Source organism: Ursus maritimus, unplaced genomic scaffold, assembly GCF_017311325.1.
Source record: "Ursus maritimus isolate PB19 unplaced genomic scaffold, ASM1731132v1 scaffold_19, whole genome shotgun sequence".
Lineage (NCBI taxonomy): Eukaryota > Metazoa > Chordata > Mammalia > Carnivora > Ursidae > Ursus > Ursus maritimus.
The window spans coordinates 8342683-8360839 of NW_024424341.1; the positions used below are offsets into that span (position 1 = coordinate 8342683).

An 18157-nucleotide genomic window follows, 5' to 3' on the forward strand; every position below is an offset into this window, starting at 1 on the left:
CTGTCTTAAATACCCCCCCCCCGGCCACACACACACACACACACACACACACACACACACACACACACAAATACCCACATGGCCAGCTCCCCTGCTTCCATCCAGGGCTCTGCCCAAATGTCACCTTCTCTGTCGGGCCCTCACTCACCTTCTCCACCACCTGTGCTCCCTGCCCTCTGACCCTGCTTTACTTTTCTCCATGTCACTCATCACACACACACACGCACACACACGTTTTAAAAAATAAACTACTTTTTTAACAGTTCTGATTTTCAGAAAAATTGTAAAGACGGTACTATATAAGAACGTTCCCATATAACCCACACTTAGTTTCCCCTATTATTAACATCTTATATTTTGGACTACATTTGTTACAACTAGTGAACCAATACCGATACACTATTATTAAAGAAGTCCATACTTTATCCTGATTTCCTCAGTTTCTACCTACTGTCTTTCTTTCTGGTCCAGGATACCACATTTCATTTTTTGGTCATGTCTCCCTAGGCTCCTGCTGGCTGAAGCAGTTTCTCAAACTTTCCTTGTTTTTCATGACCTCAAACAGTGTGGAGGAGCACTGGTCACATACTACATATTTTTACTTATTTGTGTATTATCTCATTCCAAGCAGGGAGGTAAGCTTCTAGAGAACAGGGATTTTTGTCTGTCTGTTTAGTTTCCCCAGCAACTGCAACAGGGCTTGCCAAAACGTTAAGTGTTCAATGAATAACTGCAGAATGAATGAATTTGCTAAAATGAATGATTTTTTTTTAACTCTAAAACTCCCTAGACCTACTTCAGGTTTCATAGAGCCCAGCCCTTCTCATTTCGCACATGAAGACAATTAGGTCTTGAGGAGTTAGGTAACTTTCTTTTGGTTTTTAAGATTTATTTATTTGAGAGAGTGAGCGAGTGAGCATGCGAGCAGGGAGGGGTAGAGGAAGAGGGAGAGAATCCTCAAGCCTACTCCTTACCAAGTGCGAGCCTGACACAGGCTCAATCCCACCACCCTGAGGATCGTGACCTGAGCTGAAATCAAAAGGTGGACGCTCAATGGACTGAACCATCTAGGCACCCCAGGTCAGGTAACTTTCTAGTTACATGAACCAGAACTAGAACCTCCTCAACCTTCTGTGACTGCCACACCCACAGAACCCATATTTCACTGTACACAAGAACCCCTCAAACACAGTCGGTCCAACACTTCAAATTGCCCACAGGGAACTTGGGAGCTGATACTCATTCTCAGCAACCTCAACAGCTTTTTCTGCATAACGATGTTTATTTGGCTCAATGACTTGAATATTTTATTCCATTTCTGCCCTTATTATTTTATAAACATAAGTGAAAAAATAAAAGGGAAAAAAATGCCGACACCAGTAATTAGAAGTCATCTAGCAGGTGACAAACAGGAGTGAGATCTTTTAGGTCAAATCAGGTTCTTCGTAGGCCTTGGCTGTTCACCTGAAACCAGCACCAAGTGCTAGAAAACGCTATGAATGACAGTGTCTAAGTGGAGAGACATGAATACCCTGCCACGATAGATAGTTCTATTTTTTACTCATTTCTTCCTCTTTAGTATCTTTTCAGGAAAAGATATCAGGGATTCCCCCCACTCATTACACCTGTTTGGCAACCTTTCAACATGCGCTTTAGTGAAAACCAAATGGGGATCCAATAATTGTTGGACAAAATCCACTAAGCATGAACTTCAAATGTATAATACTTTCTCAACTCACCCAGAGCCCAATACATAGCATGCTCTAAATAAATACTTACAGAACACATGAAGATGAAGTGATTCAAAACTTTATTAGAAATGAGCAATATGGGGGGCGCCTGGATGGCTCAGTCAGTTAAGCATCCAACTGCTGATTTCGGCTCAGGTCATGATCTCAGCAACATGAGATCATGCCCGGTGTCGGGCTCCGTATTGGGCATGGAATCCGCTTAAGATTCTCTCTCTCCCTCTCCCTCTGCCCCTGCCCTTTGCCCCCACTCTCTGAAAGAAAGAAAGAAAGAAAGAAAGAAAGAAAGAAAGAAAGAAAGAAAGAGACAGGCTGAATAAACATGGAAAAATTATTGCTAGTGCTTCTACTCTGAAAATATATTCCATGCAAATAACCAGATATTAAAGCAAATACTCTTTAGATACACAGTGTTCTTTGCCAAACCTGTAATCTGGGAAAATTTATAAACTTCAAGCATATCAAACAGATAGACTTAGGAAAATTTTACTTATGTGTTTTTTACTCTATCTTCTTCCAAAAACCTTAGCGGTGCTACCTAAGAAAGTTGATTCATACACGTTAACATCTCATTAAGCAGCATGACTGGGATATAAGATAGCTCATACACACAAATGTTGTGTCAAAGCTTTTCACTTGAAGCTTTTTCTTCTTTTTAATCTTTCTTCAGATTTTATTTATTTATGAGAGAGCAAGCGAGCACAAGTGCACGAGAGCATGAGCAGGGGGGAGGGGCAGAGGGAGAAGCAGACTCCCCACTGAGCAGGGAGCCCCACTTGGGACTTGATTCTAGGACTCTGGGATCATGATCTGAGCTGAAGGCAGACCCCCAACCTACAGAGCCACCCAGGTGCCCTGTCTTTAAGCTTTTTTTAATGGGCCTTTCTAAAATGTACTAAACCCATCTTGTCCTTCTTTAACAACTGAAATAGTCTTTCATCGTTTGTCTGTTTGTTGGTTACTCCAGGTCAGTTATGACCATCACTACCGTATTTTCTCAAATATACAACCTGTACTTTTTCTTTTTCACATATGAAATTAGGGATCCTTCTTACAATAATATATACAATTGATGTTGTGTATTTTCCTTTTAAAGCTACTATTAAGGGGCGCCTGGGTGGCTCAGTTGGTTAAGTGGCTGCTTTCAGTTCAGGTCATGATCCTGGGGTCCTGGGATCAAGCCCCACATTAGGCTTTCCTGCTCAGCGAGGAGTCTGCTCGTCCCTCTCCCTCTGACCGCCCCCTCCCACTCGTGCTCTCACTTGATCTCTCTCTCTCAAATGAATAAATAAAAAATCTTAAAAAAAAAAAGCTACTTTTAAGATGAATGATTTTTCTTTCCAATTGGAACTATATCTCAGAATAATCCAAACCGTTTACAAGGAGATATTATAGAAGTAGTCCAACTAATAAATAATGAGAGAATAATGGAATAAAAAATTATCAAACATCCTGCAACAACCAGTAAATGAAAGGACCTAGACAAAAATCAATGGCTGCTAACGACAAATACAGAAAGACAACTAGGCATCAGGTTCTTTTTTTTTTTTTTTTTTTAAGATTTTATTTATTTATTCGACAGAGACAGAGACAGCCAGCGAGAGAGGGAACACAAGCAGGGGGAGTGGGAGAGGAAGAAGCAGGCTCATAGCGGAGGAGCCTGATGTGGGGCTCGATCCCAGAACGCCGGGATCACGCCCTGAGCCGAAGGCAGATGCTTAACTGCTGTGCCACCCAGGCGCCCCTAGGCATCAGGTTCTTTTCACCAGAAGTGTACATCACCTATGGAATGAATTATGTTGCCAAAAACAAAGAACCTGAATACTGTCACAGCTCTAGATCTGCCTCTAATTTACAGGAAATACAAGAGGCAGAAAGACAAGTTAAATGACACCACAAGGCATACCTGGGTGGCTCAGTCGGTGAAGCATCTGCCTTCAGCTTCAGGTCATGATCCCAGGGTCCTTGGACCGAGTCCCACATCAGGCTCCCTACTCAGTGGGGAGTCTGCTTCCCCCTCTTCCTCTGCCCCTCCCCCGGTGGTGTTTTCTCTCGCTTGCTCTCTCTCTCTCTCAAATAAATAAAATCTTTAAAAATAAATTAAAAAAATAACTGACACCACAAGATGCAATTGGCATAGAATGTGGGAAACTCTAGAAGACAAAGGACCTGCTTCTTCAACAATAACAAAATATTAAAAAAAAAAAAATGAGGGAACCATAGATTTAAGAAGACGTAAGAGATATCAACCATTACAGAACATTCCACCCAACAATAGCAGAATACACATTTTTCAAGTGCACATTGAACATTCCCAAGGACAGACCATGTTAGGTCACAAAACAAGTCTTAATAAATTTAAAAACACTGGGGCGCGTGGGTGGCTCAGTCGTTAAGCATCTGCCTTCGGCTCAGGATCGAGCCCCGTGTTGGGCTCCCAGCTCAGCGCGGAGCCTGCTTAATTTAAAAAAAACATTAAAAAACATCGAGATCATAAAAAGCATCTTTTTCTGAACATAGTAGAATGAAATTAGACATCAACACCTGAAGAAAAACTGAAAATCAAAATACTTGAGACAATGAAAATGAAAATACAACATAGCAAAACTTCTGAGATGCAGTGAAAGTAATGCTAAGAGAAAAATGAATAGCTGTAAACATTCACATTAAAAAAGATCTCAAATCAACAACCCAACTTTACCACTTAAGGAACTAGAAAAAGAACAAATAACCCAAAGCTAGCAGGAAGGAAATAATGAAGATTAGACAAGAGATAAATAAAATAAAGACTAGAAAAACAATAGAGAAAAAAAAATCAATGAAATGAAGAGTTGGTTCTTTGAAAAGATCAACAAAATCAATAAACCTTTTGCTGGATTAAAAAAGAAAAAAGAAAGAACACACAAGTAACTAAAATCAGATATAAAAGAGAGGGCATTACTACCAGTTTTACATAAATAAAAAGGATTATAAGAGAGTACTATGCGGGAGCCTGGGTGGCACAGCTGGTTGAGCGTCCGACTCTTGGTTTCAGCTCAGGTTGTGATCTCAGAGACATGACCTCAGAGCTGTGGGATCGAGCCCCACGGGGGGCTCAGCACGGAGTCTGCTTGGGATTCTCCCTCTGCACCTCCAACTCATAGGCGCTCTCTCCCTCTCAAAAATAAATTTTAAAGAAAAGAGAGTACTATGTGCAATTGTACACGACAAATTGGATAACCTAGAAGAAATGCACAAATTCCTGGAAATACACCACCTACCAAGACTGAATCATGAACAAATAAAAAATCTGACTAGATCTGTAACTAATAAGAAGACTGAGTCATTAATTTAAAAACTCCATGAAAGACTATACTTTCAGGGACCATTTCTATAGTTTGTTACTAAAGAAGTTTCTCTGAATGTGTAGAATACCCAAAACCACGAGGAGGGGGCGTTGCATTCTCTCCTGAGCATGAAGCCAGCTCTGACTGTTGCTTCTGCAGCTCCCTTTTGCCATTGTTGACTGTTCTCTTCCTTTGGGAGAGCAAGAGGGAAAACAAACAAAAGCAAACAATCTCCATAAAGAACAGTCAAAACCAGATGGCTTTACTGGTAAACTCCACCAAACACGTAAAGAAGTAACACAGGTGCACCTGGGTGGCTCAGTCATTGGGCATCTGCCTTCAGCTCAGGTCACAATCCCGGGATCCTGGGATCCAGCTCCACGTCGGGCTCCCTGCTCAGTGGGAAGCCTGCTTCTCCCTCTCCCACCCGCCCTGCTTGTGTTCCCTCTCTCTCTGTGTCAAATAAACAAATAAAATCTAAAAAAATAAAAAAAAAAATAAGGAAGTTAACACAGATCTTTCTCAAACTTCCAAAAATTTGAAGAGAAGGGAACACTTTCCCACTCATTCTATGAAGCGGGCATTACCCTGATACCAAAGCCAAAGATACTGCAAGAAAACTATAAATCAATGTCCTTTATAAACACTGCTGCAAAAATCTTCCAAAAAATACTAACAAACAGGATTAACAGTACATTTAAATGATTATACACCATAACTAAGCACAATTTATTCCTTTAATGCAAGGATGATTCAACACATGAAAATCAATCAATGTGATACTACGCACTAACAGGATGAAGGAAAAATTTACATGATCTCAGTTGATACAGGAAGCATCTGACAAAATTCAATGTCCTTTCATGATTTAAAAAAAAAAAAGTACTCTACAACCACTCTACAAACTAAAAATACAAGTAAACTACCTCAACATAATAAAAGCTATATATGAAAAGTCCAAAGCTAACATCATGCTCAATGATGAGAATGCTTTTCAAAACTCCAAGATCTGGAACAAGACAAAGAGGCCCACTTTCACTACTTCTTTCCAACATAAGACTGGAAGTCCTAGTCACAGCAATTAAGCAAGAGAAAGAAAGAAAAGGCATCCAAATTGGAAAAGAAGTAAAATTAGCTCTGTTGATGGCATGATGTTATATACGTAGGGAAAACCCTATAAAGCACTGCACCAAAAACAACTTAAAAAAACCTATTAGAACAATAAACAAATTAAGCTAAATTATAGGACACAAAATCAACTTGCAAAAACTAGTTCCAATTCTATACACTACCAATGAACAATATGAAAGGAAATTAAGAAAACAATTCCATTTACTATAGCACCAAAAGCAATAAAATACTTAGGAATAAACTTAAAATAAGGAGGGGCACCTGGGTGGCACAGCGGTTAAGCGCCTGCCTTCAGCTCAGGGCGTGATCCCGGCGTTATGGGATCGAGCCCCACATCAGGCTCCTCCGCTATGAGCCTGCTTCTTCCTCTCCCACTCCCCCTGCTTGTGTTCCCTCTCTCGCTGGCTGTCTCTGTCAAATAAATAAAGAAAATCTTTAAAAAAAAAAAACTTAAGGAATCAAAGACTATGTACACTGAAAACTATGAAGTGTTGTTGAAAGAAGTTAAAGAAGACACCAATGAGTGGAAAGATATCCCATCTTCATGATTTGGATTATTTAGTATTATTAAGATGTCAATACTACCTGAAACAATCTACAGAGTCAATGCAATTCCTATCAAAATCCCAATGACTTTTTTGCAGAAGTTGAAAACTCCATCCTAAAATTCATATGGAATTTCAAGGGACCCAAAATAACCAAAATAATCTTGAAAAAAAAGAATGAAGTTGGAAGTTTCACACTTCCTGATTTCAAAACTTATTACAAAGCACAGTAATGAAAACAGTGTGGTACTGTCATTAAAACAGATACACAGACGGAAAGAACAGAACAGAAAGCCCAGAAATATACCTTCACGTATAAGGGTTAAATAATTTTTTAGAAAGTGCCCAGACAATTCAATGGGAAAAGGACAGTCTTTTCAACAAACTGTGCTGGGAAAACTAGCATCCACATGCAAATGAATGAAGTTGGACCCTTTTATCCTACACCATATACTAAAATTAACTCAAAGTGTATCAAAGATATAAATGTAAGACCTGAAGCTATTAAGGTCTTAGAAGAAAAGATGGGGGAAAGCTTTATGACACTGGATTTGGCAATGATTTCTTGGACGTGACACTAAAAGCAAAGACAACAAAAGGAAAAAAACAGACAAATTGGACTATATCAAAATTAAAAACTTCTTTTTTTTTTTTTATTTTTTTTTTAAAGATTTTATTTATTTATGTGACAGAGAGACAGCCAGCGAGAGAGGGAACACAGCAGGCGAGTGAGAGAGGAAGAAGCAGGCTCCCAGCGGAGGAGCCCGATGTGGGACTCGATCCCGGAACGCCGGGATCACGCCCTGAGCCGAAGGCAGACGCTTTAACGACTGCGCTACCCAGGCGCCCCCAAAATTAAAAACTTCTGCAAATAAAAGTCACTATTACAGGGTGAAAAGGCAGCTCATAAAATGGGAGAAAATATCTACAAATCATATATCTGATAACAGTCTTATATGCCAAAATTATACAAAGAATTCCTACAACAACAACAAAAAAGCAAACAACCCAATCCAAAAATGGGCAAAGGACTTGAATAGACATTTCTCCAACAAGATATACAAACAGACAATCAGCACCTAAAAAGATGCTCAATTTCACTAATCATCAAAGAAATGCAAATCAAAGCCACAATAAGGCACACCAGGCGAGCTCAGTCAGTAGAGCATGCAACCCTTGATCTTGGGATTGTAAATCCTACATTGTAAGTCCCACACTGGGCGTAGAGATCACTTTAAAAAAAAAAAAAAAACAGAAAACAAAAAAAAAAAACACAATAAAATATCACTTCACACCCATTAGGATGGCTACTATCAAAAAAACAGAAACAAGCATTGATGGGGTTGTAGAGCAGTTGGAACCTTGGTGCACTGTTGGCAGGATTATAAAATGGAGCAACGGCTACGGAAAATAGTCTGGCAGCTCCTCAAAAATTGAAAATTAGAACTTCCATATGATCCAGCAATCCCACTTCTGGGTATATATCCAAACGAACTGCAATATCTATGAGATATTTGCACACCCATGTGCATAGGAGCATTATTCATAACTGCCAAGAAGTGGAAGCAATCCAAACGTCCGTCGATGGAAGAATGGAGAAACAAAATGTGGTTTATACATACTGTATCTGTTAGTTCTCCAGAGAAACACAACCAATAGGATGTATGCACAGAGATTTATCATAAGTAATTGGTTCATTTGACTACAGAGGCTGGCACGTGTAAAATCTGCAGGGTAAAGTGGCAGGCTGGAGACCCAAGTGAGCCAATGTTCCGCTATGAGTCTGAAGGTAGTCTGCTGAAGAACTATCAAGAGCTGAGGTGGCAGATGAAGTCCAAAGGCAGTCTACTGGAGAATTCTCAATTGCTGAAGGAGGTGGAAGTTTTTTGTTCTCTTCAGGCCTTTAACTGATTGGATGAGGCCCATTCATATTTTGGAAGGCAATCTCTTTTATTCAAAGCCCACCAATTTAAATATTACTCTCCTCCAAAAATATCCTCACAGAAATACCCAGAACAATGTTTGACCAAATACCTGGGCACCGCATGATCCAGCCAAGTTAATACATAAAATTAACCATCATACATACAATGAAATATTATGCTGTCTTAAAAGGAAGGAAATCCTGTCACATGCTACACCATGTATGAACCTTAAGGACATTATGCTAAGTGAAATGAGTCAGTCACAAAAGTACAATTATATGATTTCACATATAATTACAATTATATGATTTCACGTAACTAAATGTAGGGTAAGTGCCTGACATTAAGCTTCTGATTGCCAAGACATCCATTTCAAAGATATCATCCTGAATAAACATATTGCCAGGTATATGACAGCCACTAGGTAAAACAACCAGATTAGGACCTATATCACCTATGAATTTCCCCTTACAGAAAAATGCTGAGTGACTTAGATAACTTGAGTGACCCTGCTTCCACTCTCCCATGCCCTCATTTCTGCTCTAATGCTTCAAATTAGCCAATAATGAGTGACCCCTCAAAACTCCAGACATTCCACCTGCAAACCCTGATAAAGTCAGAGCCCCAGCTCCTCCCTCTATCCCTGTCTCTCTACCTGGGACCTTACTTGTACCATATACCCTCCAGGACCTGCAAGTAATAAATCCTGTTCCTCAAAATTCCGATTGTTTTTGCTGAGGTGCATCCTGCGAACATTAAGAACCAAAAGGGTCAGTCCAATCACAGCTCGGGCCACCGTGGGGGAAATATCAGTGGAGCTTGCTGTTACGAGAGGCCAGGCGAGTGCCTCAGGCATTCCTAGCTGAGAGCATCACCATCAATAGGTGGGGTGGAACACAACACTAAAGTAGTCAGATTTAGAGAAATAGGAAGTAGACTGATGGTTATTAGAAGCTGGGAAGGGGGCAAGGGGACTTGTTGTTTAATAGGTACAGAGTTCCAGGGCACTTGGGTGGCTCAGTCGGTTAAGCATCTGCCTTTGGCTCAGGTCATGATCCCAGGTTCCTGGGATCAAGTCCCATGTCAGCCTCCCTGCTCAGTGGGAAGCCTGCTTCTCCCTCTCCCTGTCCCCCTGCCCCTCCCCGTTCGTACTCTACAGCTCTCTTTCAAATAAATAAATAAAATCTTCAAAAAAAAAAAGATTAAAACAGTAATTTTTATGTTATATATATTTAATCCAATAAGAAAGATGTCAACTAAATGTAATGCAGGCTTTATTTAGATCTCAATTCAAATTAAATAAGATAATCAAGAAAATATAAATAGTGCCTAGATATCTAATGATACTAAATTATTGATTTGGGGGAGTTATATTAGTAAACATTGACTATGTAATAAAAACAGAGTTCTTGGCTCCTAGAATTACATACTGAAATATAAATATATAAATATTTTCTCTGAGATTTGCTTCAAAATAATTTCAAGCCAGGGTGAGGAGCAAGACGAGACCCAAGACTAGCCAGGAGTCGGTAATACTGGAATAAAGCAATGGGGACAGATAATTATATTACACTGTTTCTCTACTTCTGCTTATGTTTGAAAAAAAGGGTTTTTTTGGTTGTTTTTAATGAATGACATCTTAGAATTAAAGAAATAGAGAAATGATGCTATCCTATCACGGAGCAATGCTCTCAGGTACTGCTGAGACCACTGGTCCTAATGGTCTATGGCAGGCAGAATGGCCTACAGACACATCCACATCAAAACTGCTAGAGCTTGTGAACAGGTTAGCTTATGTGCCAAACAGGCTTTAGAGACGTGATTAAGGACATAGACTTTGAGATGGGGGTACCACATTAAATATCTGGATGGGTCCAATGTAATCACAAGAGTCCTCAAAAGCAGAGAACCTTTCTGGGCTGCAGTTAGAGATGAGTTGGAGGAGAGATCTGAAGTTTCACAGGGACTGGCTCTGAAGACAGAGGAAGGGGTCTCAAGCCAGGAATGCCAGTGGCCTCTGGAAGCTGCAAATGGCCCTCAGCTGACAGCCAGCAAGGAGATGGAGACCTCAGTCCTACAACTGCAAGGAACTGAATTCTACCAACATTCTGAGCAAGCAAGGTCATGTGTGCTCTCTTATAACCTCTCCAGAAAGGAACACAGCCTGCTGACACCCTGATTTTAGGCTGGTGAGACTCAGGTGGCAATTCTGACCTACAGAACTGTAAGGTAACAAATGTAATCTTTTAAACTGCTAAATGTATCATAATCTGACATGGCAGAAGTGGAAAACTAATACATGGTCCAAAACATCTATGACTTTTAATGTTTCTGTCTGCCTTTTACATTTTCCCCCTACTTTCCTTTGGTATAAGGCTATAGTCTATGACTGCTGCTTATTCACCACTTCAAATGTGCTATGGGAGTGGAGAGCAAATACACGTTCATTCAATCACTCAACACCAACTAGCAGCTATGCGAGGAGTGCCTGCTCTCTATCAGGCAGGCAGTTAAGCTGGCCACTAGGGCTATAATGGGGACCATACTAAGAGACTGGTGTGTGTACACAGACCTACAGTAGTACGCACACTGGCTTTACCTACAGGCACCCTGACTCCAACCAAACACAACCAGCTATGGGTGCCAGGTGTAGCTAGGCTTAGCAGGTTGCAAAGTTTCTCAGATAACTGGGACCAACAATTTGCAGATGCAAGATTCTTAAAGTGGTTCCAACACCGAGAGCAGGAGTCATCTGAGCTGCGTAGTTAAGTGTGCATCCCCCTGGGCCCAAGACTTCAAAATCCAGCAGGTTTGGGGCATGGGAATCTGCATTTTAACAGGCTCTTCAGTTGATTCTTAGGCATCCCTAAGTTTGAGAAGCAAGCCACAGTGGGGTCCCAGGGGCCCAACCCCAGCTCTCTGGGAGTAACAAGGCTCTGAGCAAAGGCCACAAAGTCTATAAGTAATGTCTAAAAACAACAGTGCAGGGGGAAAAAAAGTACAAACATCTGATGGTAACTGTTTTGATGATTGCAGAGGTAAAATGCTGAGTATACCATTAAGTTTGCAGACTACCCACAAACATGTAAAAATTAAGAAGTTAGTTTGTTCACAAGTTTCTCTAGCAATATAACAAAAAGCATGAAGAGTACATACTAAGCTCTTAACAGTGGCAAATGCTCAGGAGTGGGCTTATAGAAGATTTGCACTTTTTTGTGTTATGCATTTCAGTGTTGTGTGAATATTTAAAAACAAGTATTTACTGTACTTCCTATACGTCTATATTCCAAAATAAAAAGTTTAAAGAAAGCATTTCTTTAGCTCTTAGAAGACTGAAAAAATGTCATTTTGTAAATTATGTAAACTAAAATTAAAGTAAGATCAGCAAAACTGCTAAAATTAAATCCTGATATCTGCATTTATGTCTTCATCTAATTTTGCTATTTTAACCTGGGAACATCTAAAAACCAATACACATATTTAAAGAATATTTCACTTTACCTTTTAGCTACTGAAGATCTTCCATATTGTCTTTTGCGAAGCCTAGCCGTTGAAGACATCTTAAGTCCTAGGAAAGTAAATTGTGTTTTTGTTACGATTAAACAAGAAAACCATTTTACAATATCAATAGCACTGTGAAACATTTACGAGCAGCAATGCTTGCTTCCAACCTCCAGTCATATCAATTTTTCAATCAAACACAACGATGAAGACCAGCTAATCACAACCCTGAGATACCCTCCCAACTCTATTTCTCTGCTAAAGAAAAAGTCTAAGTCAACACAACATCTAGGGAAGATGCAGGGAGCACTGGCAAAAAGGCTCACGGATTAGAGAAAAGGAAAAGAGGTAAATATGAACTAAAATGTACAGTGGCAAGCTGTAATGAAACAAACTTTATTTCACTGATTTCAGTTCCACTTTGGTGTCCTGTCTTCCCTTGTAATCATGTGATGCTTGATAAGGGGACATGGCAAAGGCAAACCACCACAAAACACACTGTCCAAGGCCGGATTTGGGGCCAGCAAGGATAGTTTTCTTTTCCTTAACGAATTGATTTGTGCATTGCCTACCTCTGAAAAGATGCTGAGATGTCTATGACTAAAAGGGAGAACAAAGCATTAAAATAAGGAGGAAAAAGAAGCACCAAAATAAGGAACTTTTCCATTATTTTTTTTAAAGATTTATTTATTTGAGAGGTGGGGGGGGGAGGGGCAGCGAGAGAATTTCAAGCAGACTCCACGTGGAGCATGGAGCCTGACATGGGGCTTGACCCCACAATGCTGAGATTAAGAATCAGCTGCTCAAATGACTATGCCACCCAGACACCCCTCCATTATTTTAAATGACATAATTCACACACCATAAAATTCACCCTTTTAAAGTTAAATTTTATGGTGTTTTTTAGTACATTCACAAAGTTGTACAACCATCGCCACTTGCGTAATTCCAGAACATCCTCATCACTGCCCCTCCACCAAAAAGAATTCCAGCAGCAGTCACTCTCTATGCTCTCCTCCTCCCAGCCTCTGGCAACCAATCATGTACTTCCAGTCTCTTTGGAATTACGTATTTCAGACATCTGATTATATAAATGGAATGTCCTCTTTTATGTCTATGGCTTCTTTCATTTAGCATGCTTTGGGATGTTGTGGGATGCATCAGTATTTGTTCCTCTTTATGGCTAAATGCTATTCCACTGTATGGATAGACCACATGTTCATCCATTAACCAGCCGATGGTCATTCAGGTTATTTCCACTTGTTGGCTATTATGAACAATGCTGCTATGAACATTTGTGTAACAGATTTTTGTGTGAACACATATTCAGTTCTCTTGGGTACACACTTAGGAGTGGAATTGCTAGGTGATAACAGTAATTATGTTTAACTTTTTGAGGAACTGCCAGACTATTTGCCACATATGCTATATTATTTTACATTTTCACCAGCAATACATGAGGGTTTCAATTTCTCCCCAACCGTGCCAACACTTGACATGAATTTTAAACAGCAGTCTTCAAATTGGGTACATGGACCTGGGGATAGGAAGACATTCTGTGGGGACCGTGAGCATGAGCATGATGGATACTCCGAACATAATTTCAGGCCCCCTGATTCCATAAGTGCTCCTTCCCACATGGACTTGATCTAACAGGCTGAGGAAAGGCCTGTAACGTCCTTCTCTTCTCACTCAATCACCATATCCCACTGCACAAAAGAAAGACCAACTGCCCAACACCCAGAATCTCACTTGATCCAGTGTATTACCCCAGTGTAAAAACTTCAGAATGAGATTAAGTGTAGAAGGCAGAAGAATGCAAACAATTTCAATAAGAGATACTGAAGGGAAAAGAGACTTATTTCATCCAATTCCCAGCATGGCTCTAAGCACTGCCCATCCTGGAAGAGTGGAATGTTCAACCTAGAGATGGTTGATTTTTTTAATCATGTTTGATTACACCATAACCAATAATCAACTAAAAATGGATTGCTGACCTAAATGAAAGAGTCAAAAGTATTAAACTCTTACTTGGGTTAGAGAAAGATTTCTTGGGATATTGCACCAAAAGCACAAGCATTAAAAAATTGACAAGTTGGGGGGAGGTGGGCCTGGGTGGCTTAGTTGGTTAAGCGTCCGACTTTAGATTTCAGCTCAGGTCATGATTTCAGGGTTGTGAGATCAAGTCCCATGTCAGGCTCTGTGCTCAGCGTGGAGCCTGCTTGATTCTCTCTCTCCCTTGACCTCTGCCTCTGCCCTCCGACTTTTGCTGTCTTAAAAAAAAAAAAAAAAAGCTTAAAAACATTGACAAGCTAATTTTATCAAAACTTTAAAATTTTGTACTTGAAAAGACACCATTAAAAAAATACTTGTAAATCTTATAGCTGATAAAGAACTTGTACTTGCACTCTTACAATTCAATCATAAAAAGAAAAATAACCCAATTTTAAAATGGGCAAATGATTTGTTCTTGTTGTTTTTTTTTTTAATTTAATTTTATTTTATTTATTTATTTGTTTGAGAGAGAGAGAAAGAACAAGAAGGGGGAGGAGCAGAGGGAAAGAGACAAGCAGACTCCACCCTGAGCATGGAGCCCGACTAGGGGGTCAATCCCAAGATCCTGAGATCATGACCTGAGCCAAAACCAAGAGTTGGACACTCAACCAACTGAACTACCCAGGTGCCCCTAAAATGGGCAAAGGATTTGAGTAGACATTTCTTCAAAGAAGATGTACACATGGCACAAAATACATGAAAAGGTGCTCAACATCAGTCATCAGGAAAGTGCAAATCAAAACTACAATGATATCACATCCATAAGGATGACCACCATCAAAAAACAGAAAATAAGAAATGCTGGTAAAGGTGTGGAGGAATTGCACACTGGTAGGCATGTAAAATGGTGCAGCCACTATAGAAAACAGAATGGCACTTCCTCAAACAATTAAAAACAGAATTACCATATCATTCAGTAATTCCACTTCTGGGTATATACCCAAAAGAACTGAAAGCAAGGTCTCCAGAGATGTTTGTACACCCATATTCACACACAATAGTCAAAAGGTGCAAGCAATCCAAGCGTCCATCAGTGGAAGAGTGAATAAACAAAATGTGGTATATACACACAGTGGAATATTATTCAGTCTTAAAAAGGAAGGAAATTCTGACACATGCTACACCACGTATGAATCTTGAGGACATTATACTAGATGGAAAAACCCAGTTACAAAAGGGCAAATACTGTATGAATCCACTTACATGAGGTATCTAGAGTAGTCAAATACATAGAAACAGAAAGCAGAATGGTGGTTGCCTGAGGTTAGGAGGAGGGAGAATAGGAAGTTGTTCAATGTACAAGGAGTTTCAGTTTTGCAAAAAGTCCTGGAGATTGGTTGCATAATAAGGTGAATATACTTAACACCACTTAACTGGATACACAAAAGCAGTTAAGATGGAAGCACCTGGGTGGCTCAGTCAGTTGAGTGTCTGCCTCTTGATTTTGGTTCAGAGCGCCGTGTGGGGCTCCATGCTCGGCAGGGAGTCTGTTTGAGATTCTCTCTCCCTCCCCCCATGCATGCACTCTTTCTCTCTCTCTCTAAAAATAAACGAATGTCTTTTTTAAAAAATGGTTAAGATAGCAATTTTGTCATGTGTGTTTTACCACAGTTTTTTTAATTGACGTATAGATGACACACTACATTAGTTTCAGGTAAGCCACACAGTGACTAGTGACTCACAGGTCTATACATTCTGCTGGGCTCAGCACAAGTGTAGCTACCGTCTGTCACCATACAGCCGTATTGCAACACCACTGACTATATTCTTGGTTTTGTTTTGTTTTGTTTTTTAAACCACAATGAGATAGCACTTCATACTTACTGGGATGGGTATAATCAAAAGGACAAGTGTTGGTGAGATGTGAAGAAACTGGAACCCTCATACATTGCTGGTGGGAATGTAAAATGGCACAGCCACTTTGGAAAGTAGTTTAGCAGGTTCTTAAAAAGTTAAACATAAACAGCAATTCAACCCACCTACCCAAGAAAAATGAAACACATGTCCACACACAGACTTGTGTGTGAATGTTCATAGAAGCATTATTCACAATAACCAAAAGATGAAAACAATTCAAAAGTCCATCAACTGGTGAACAGGTAAAAAGAAAAAAAATGTGGGATATCCATACCATGAAATACTATTCAGCAATAAAAAAGAATTAAGTACTCAGATATGCTAGAACATGGATGAATCTCAAAACCAGTACGCTAAAGTGAAAGCCGGTCACACAAAGGCTACATATTATGGGTGGAGGAGGTCACTGAGAGGACATGACCACCACCTGACCTATGAGCAGGCTCCCAGAAATTGGAGGCTCCTTACCTCCCCATTCCCTGTCCTTGGACTGTGCATCCAGCTTGCCATTCCCACTCCCAGAGGCTGACCTAAGGACAAAGCTTTGAGATAGTGATGTGGCGTTGAGACCATCTGGACAGTACACATGACTGAACGCAGGTTAAGTAAGATCTCTATAGAAACTGTTCAGATTGGGCAGGAGGGTGCAGAGTCTACTTATCTTGCAGCCACCCAAGACACATCTTCTATTTAAGTTCCTTTACTTATTATACCTGACACCTACCAATCTGGAGTGGCTTGCTTCTTTCTTTGGTCTCTCTCTGCCCTCCACCAGTTTCAGATTACACCCAGAAGCTCCGAAGGAGCTTACAAACCAACAAATATAATTATGATTCCATTTATATGAAATATCCAGAAAATGTGAATTCATAGAAACAGAAAGATCACCGGTTGCCCAGGGCGGAATGTGAAGTGACTAAAAATGTGTGGGGCATCTTTCTGGTGTCACAAAAATGCTCTAAAATTGACTGTGGTAATGGTATTATGTAAATTTACTAAAAATCATTAAATTTAAAACAAGTGAATTATGTGGTATATAAATTATATAACTCAATAAGCTGTTTTTAAAAAGTGAACTCAGACTTCTGGGTTGGACAGTGAGGGTCAATTTGGCCAGATAGGTGCTTTGCCACACAACTTCCATAAACTAAATCAGTGAAATCTACAATTCCTGGATTTTACTCAAAATAGGATTAAAATATGCATATGAAAACCACAGGATAGGATGGTCATGATATCCTTTGCAACTCCTTAGAAGTATAATTTTAAAAATATATACTTTAGTTGTCAATTTACAAATGTGTAAGGAGAAAATAAATTTTTCCACCACGAGCTTGAGAACAGGGTCACCCCACAGGTCAGCCTGTCATGGAAACTAGCAAAATAAAACCTCACCCTAGAAACTAGTGGTTACCCACCCAAATGCAAAAGCATTCTCAACACTTAACTAAGGGCAGAATTAGAAAGCCAACACTGAATTGCAATCAGCCTCTTGTCTGCTCTCATTTCTCCATCATGGCAGAGCCATGGCAAAACAGAGAGCCTCTTGGCCCCCACTGCCCCTGGGACTGGGGCAAAGCTGAAATACAAAGATGACCAAAAGCAAAACAAAACCATAAATCTCAGTTTGGAACTTTCAAGATTCAATTCCTTCAAGAGCTGTATATATTTTTTTTAGTTTATTTATTTAACTAATCTCTACACCCAAAGAGGAGCTCCAACTCAAGACCCCCAAGGTCAAGAGTCTCATACTTCTCCCACTGAGCCAGCCAGGCACCCTTCTTTCAAGAGTAATACTGACGTTAACTGATTTTTTCCCAGTCACTGAACTCCCCAGAGAAGTCCCAACCATGCCATACTCGCTCAAAAGCCTCTTTCAATCACAGGGCACAACCCTCTTGATCACCCCTATACTCCCAAGCCTAGCCAACCCTGGCCTCAGACTCCCCGACTCAGGCATGGAGCTTGGCGCACGGGATACAGGGTGAGCAGATAAGAGCACGGTCTTGCCCTCCTGGGGATAATTAATCAAACATTAAACAGTCAAAACAGTTATTAAATAATCACTG

At 40.1% G+C, this 18157-nt stretch overlaps 1 protein-coding gene and 1 pseudogene across 18 annotated transcripts in view; one reads left to right on the plus strand and one right to left on the minus strand.

Moving 5' to 3' along the window:
* Positions 1–18157, minus strand: part of LOC103673804 (nuclear receptor coactivator 5-like) — a 67045-nt gene that overhangs the window by 33989 nt on the left and 14899 nt on the right. For 12 of the 18 annotated variants that reach the window (XM_008702643.2, XM_040633269.1, XM_040633273.1 and 9 more), the window contains exons 3-4: positions 16557–16618; positions 12177–12243 (exon numbers count right to left, since the gene is read on the minus strand). In XM_008702643.2, coding sequence (XP_008700865.2) covers positions 12177–12243; positions 16557–16618 — 129 coding nt within the window. The remainder of the gene's footprint in view (positions 1–12176; positions 12244–16556; positions 16619–18157) is intronic. The other 6 variants (XM_040633274.1, XM_008702651.2, XM_040633275.1 and 3 more) reach the window with 1 other exon arrangement.
* On the plus strand, positions 5094–5295 carry LOC121103601 (annotated as a pseudogene).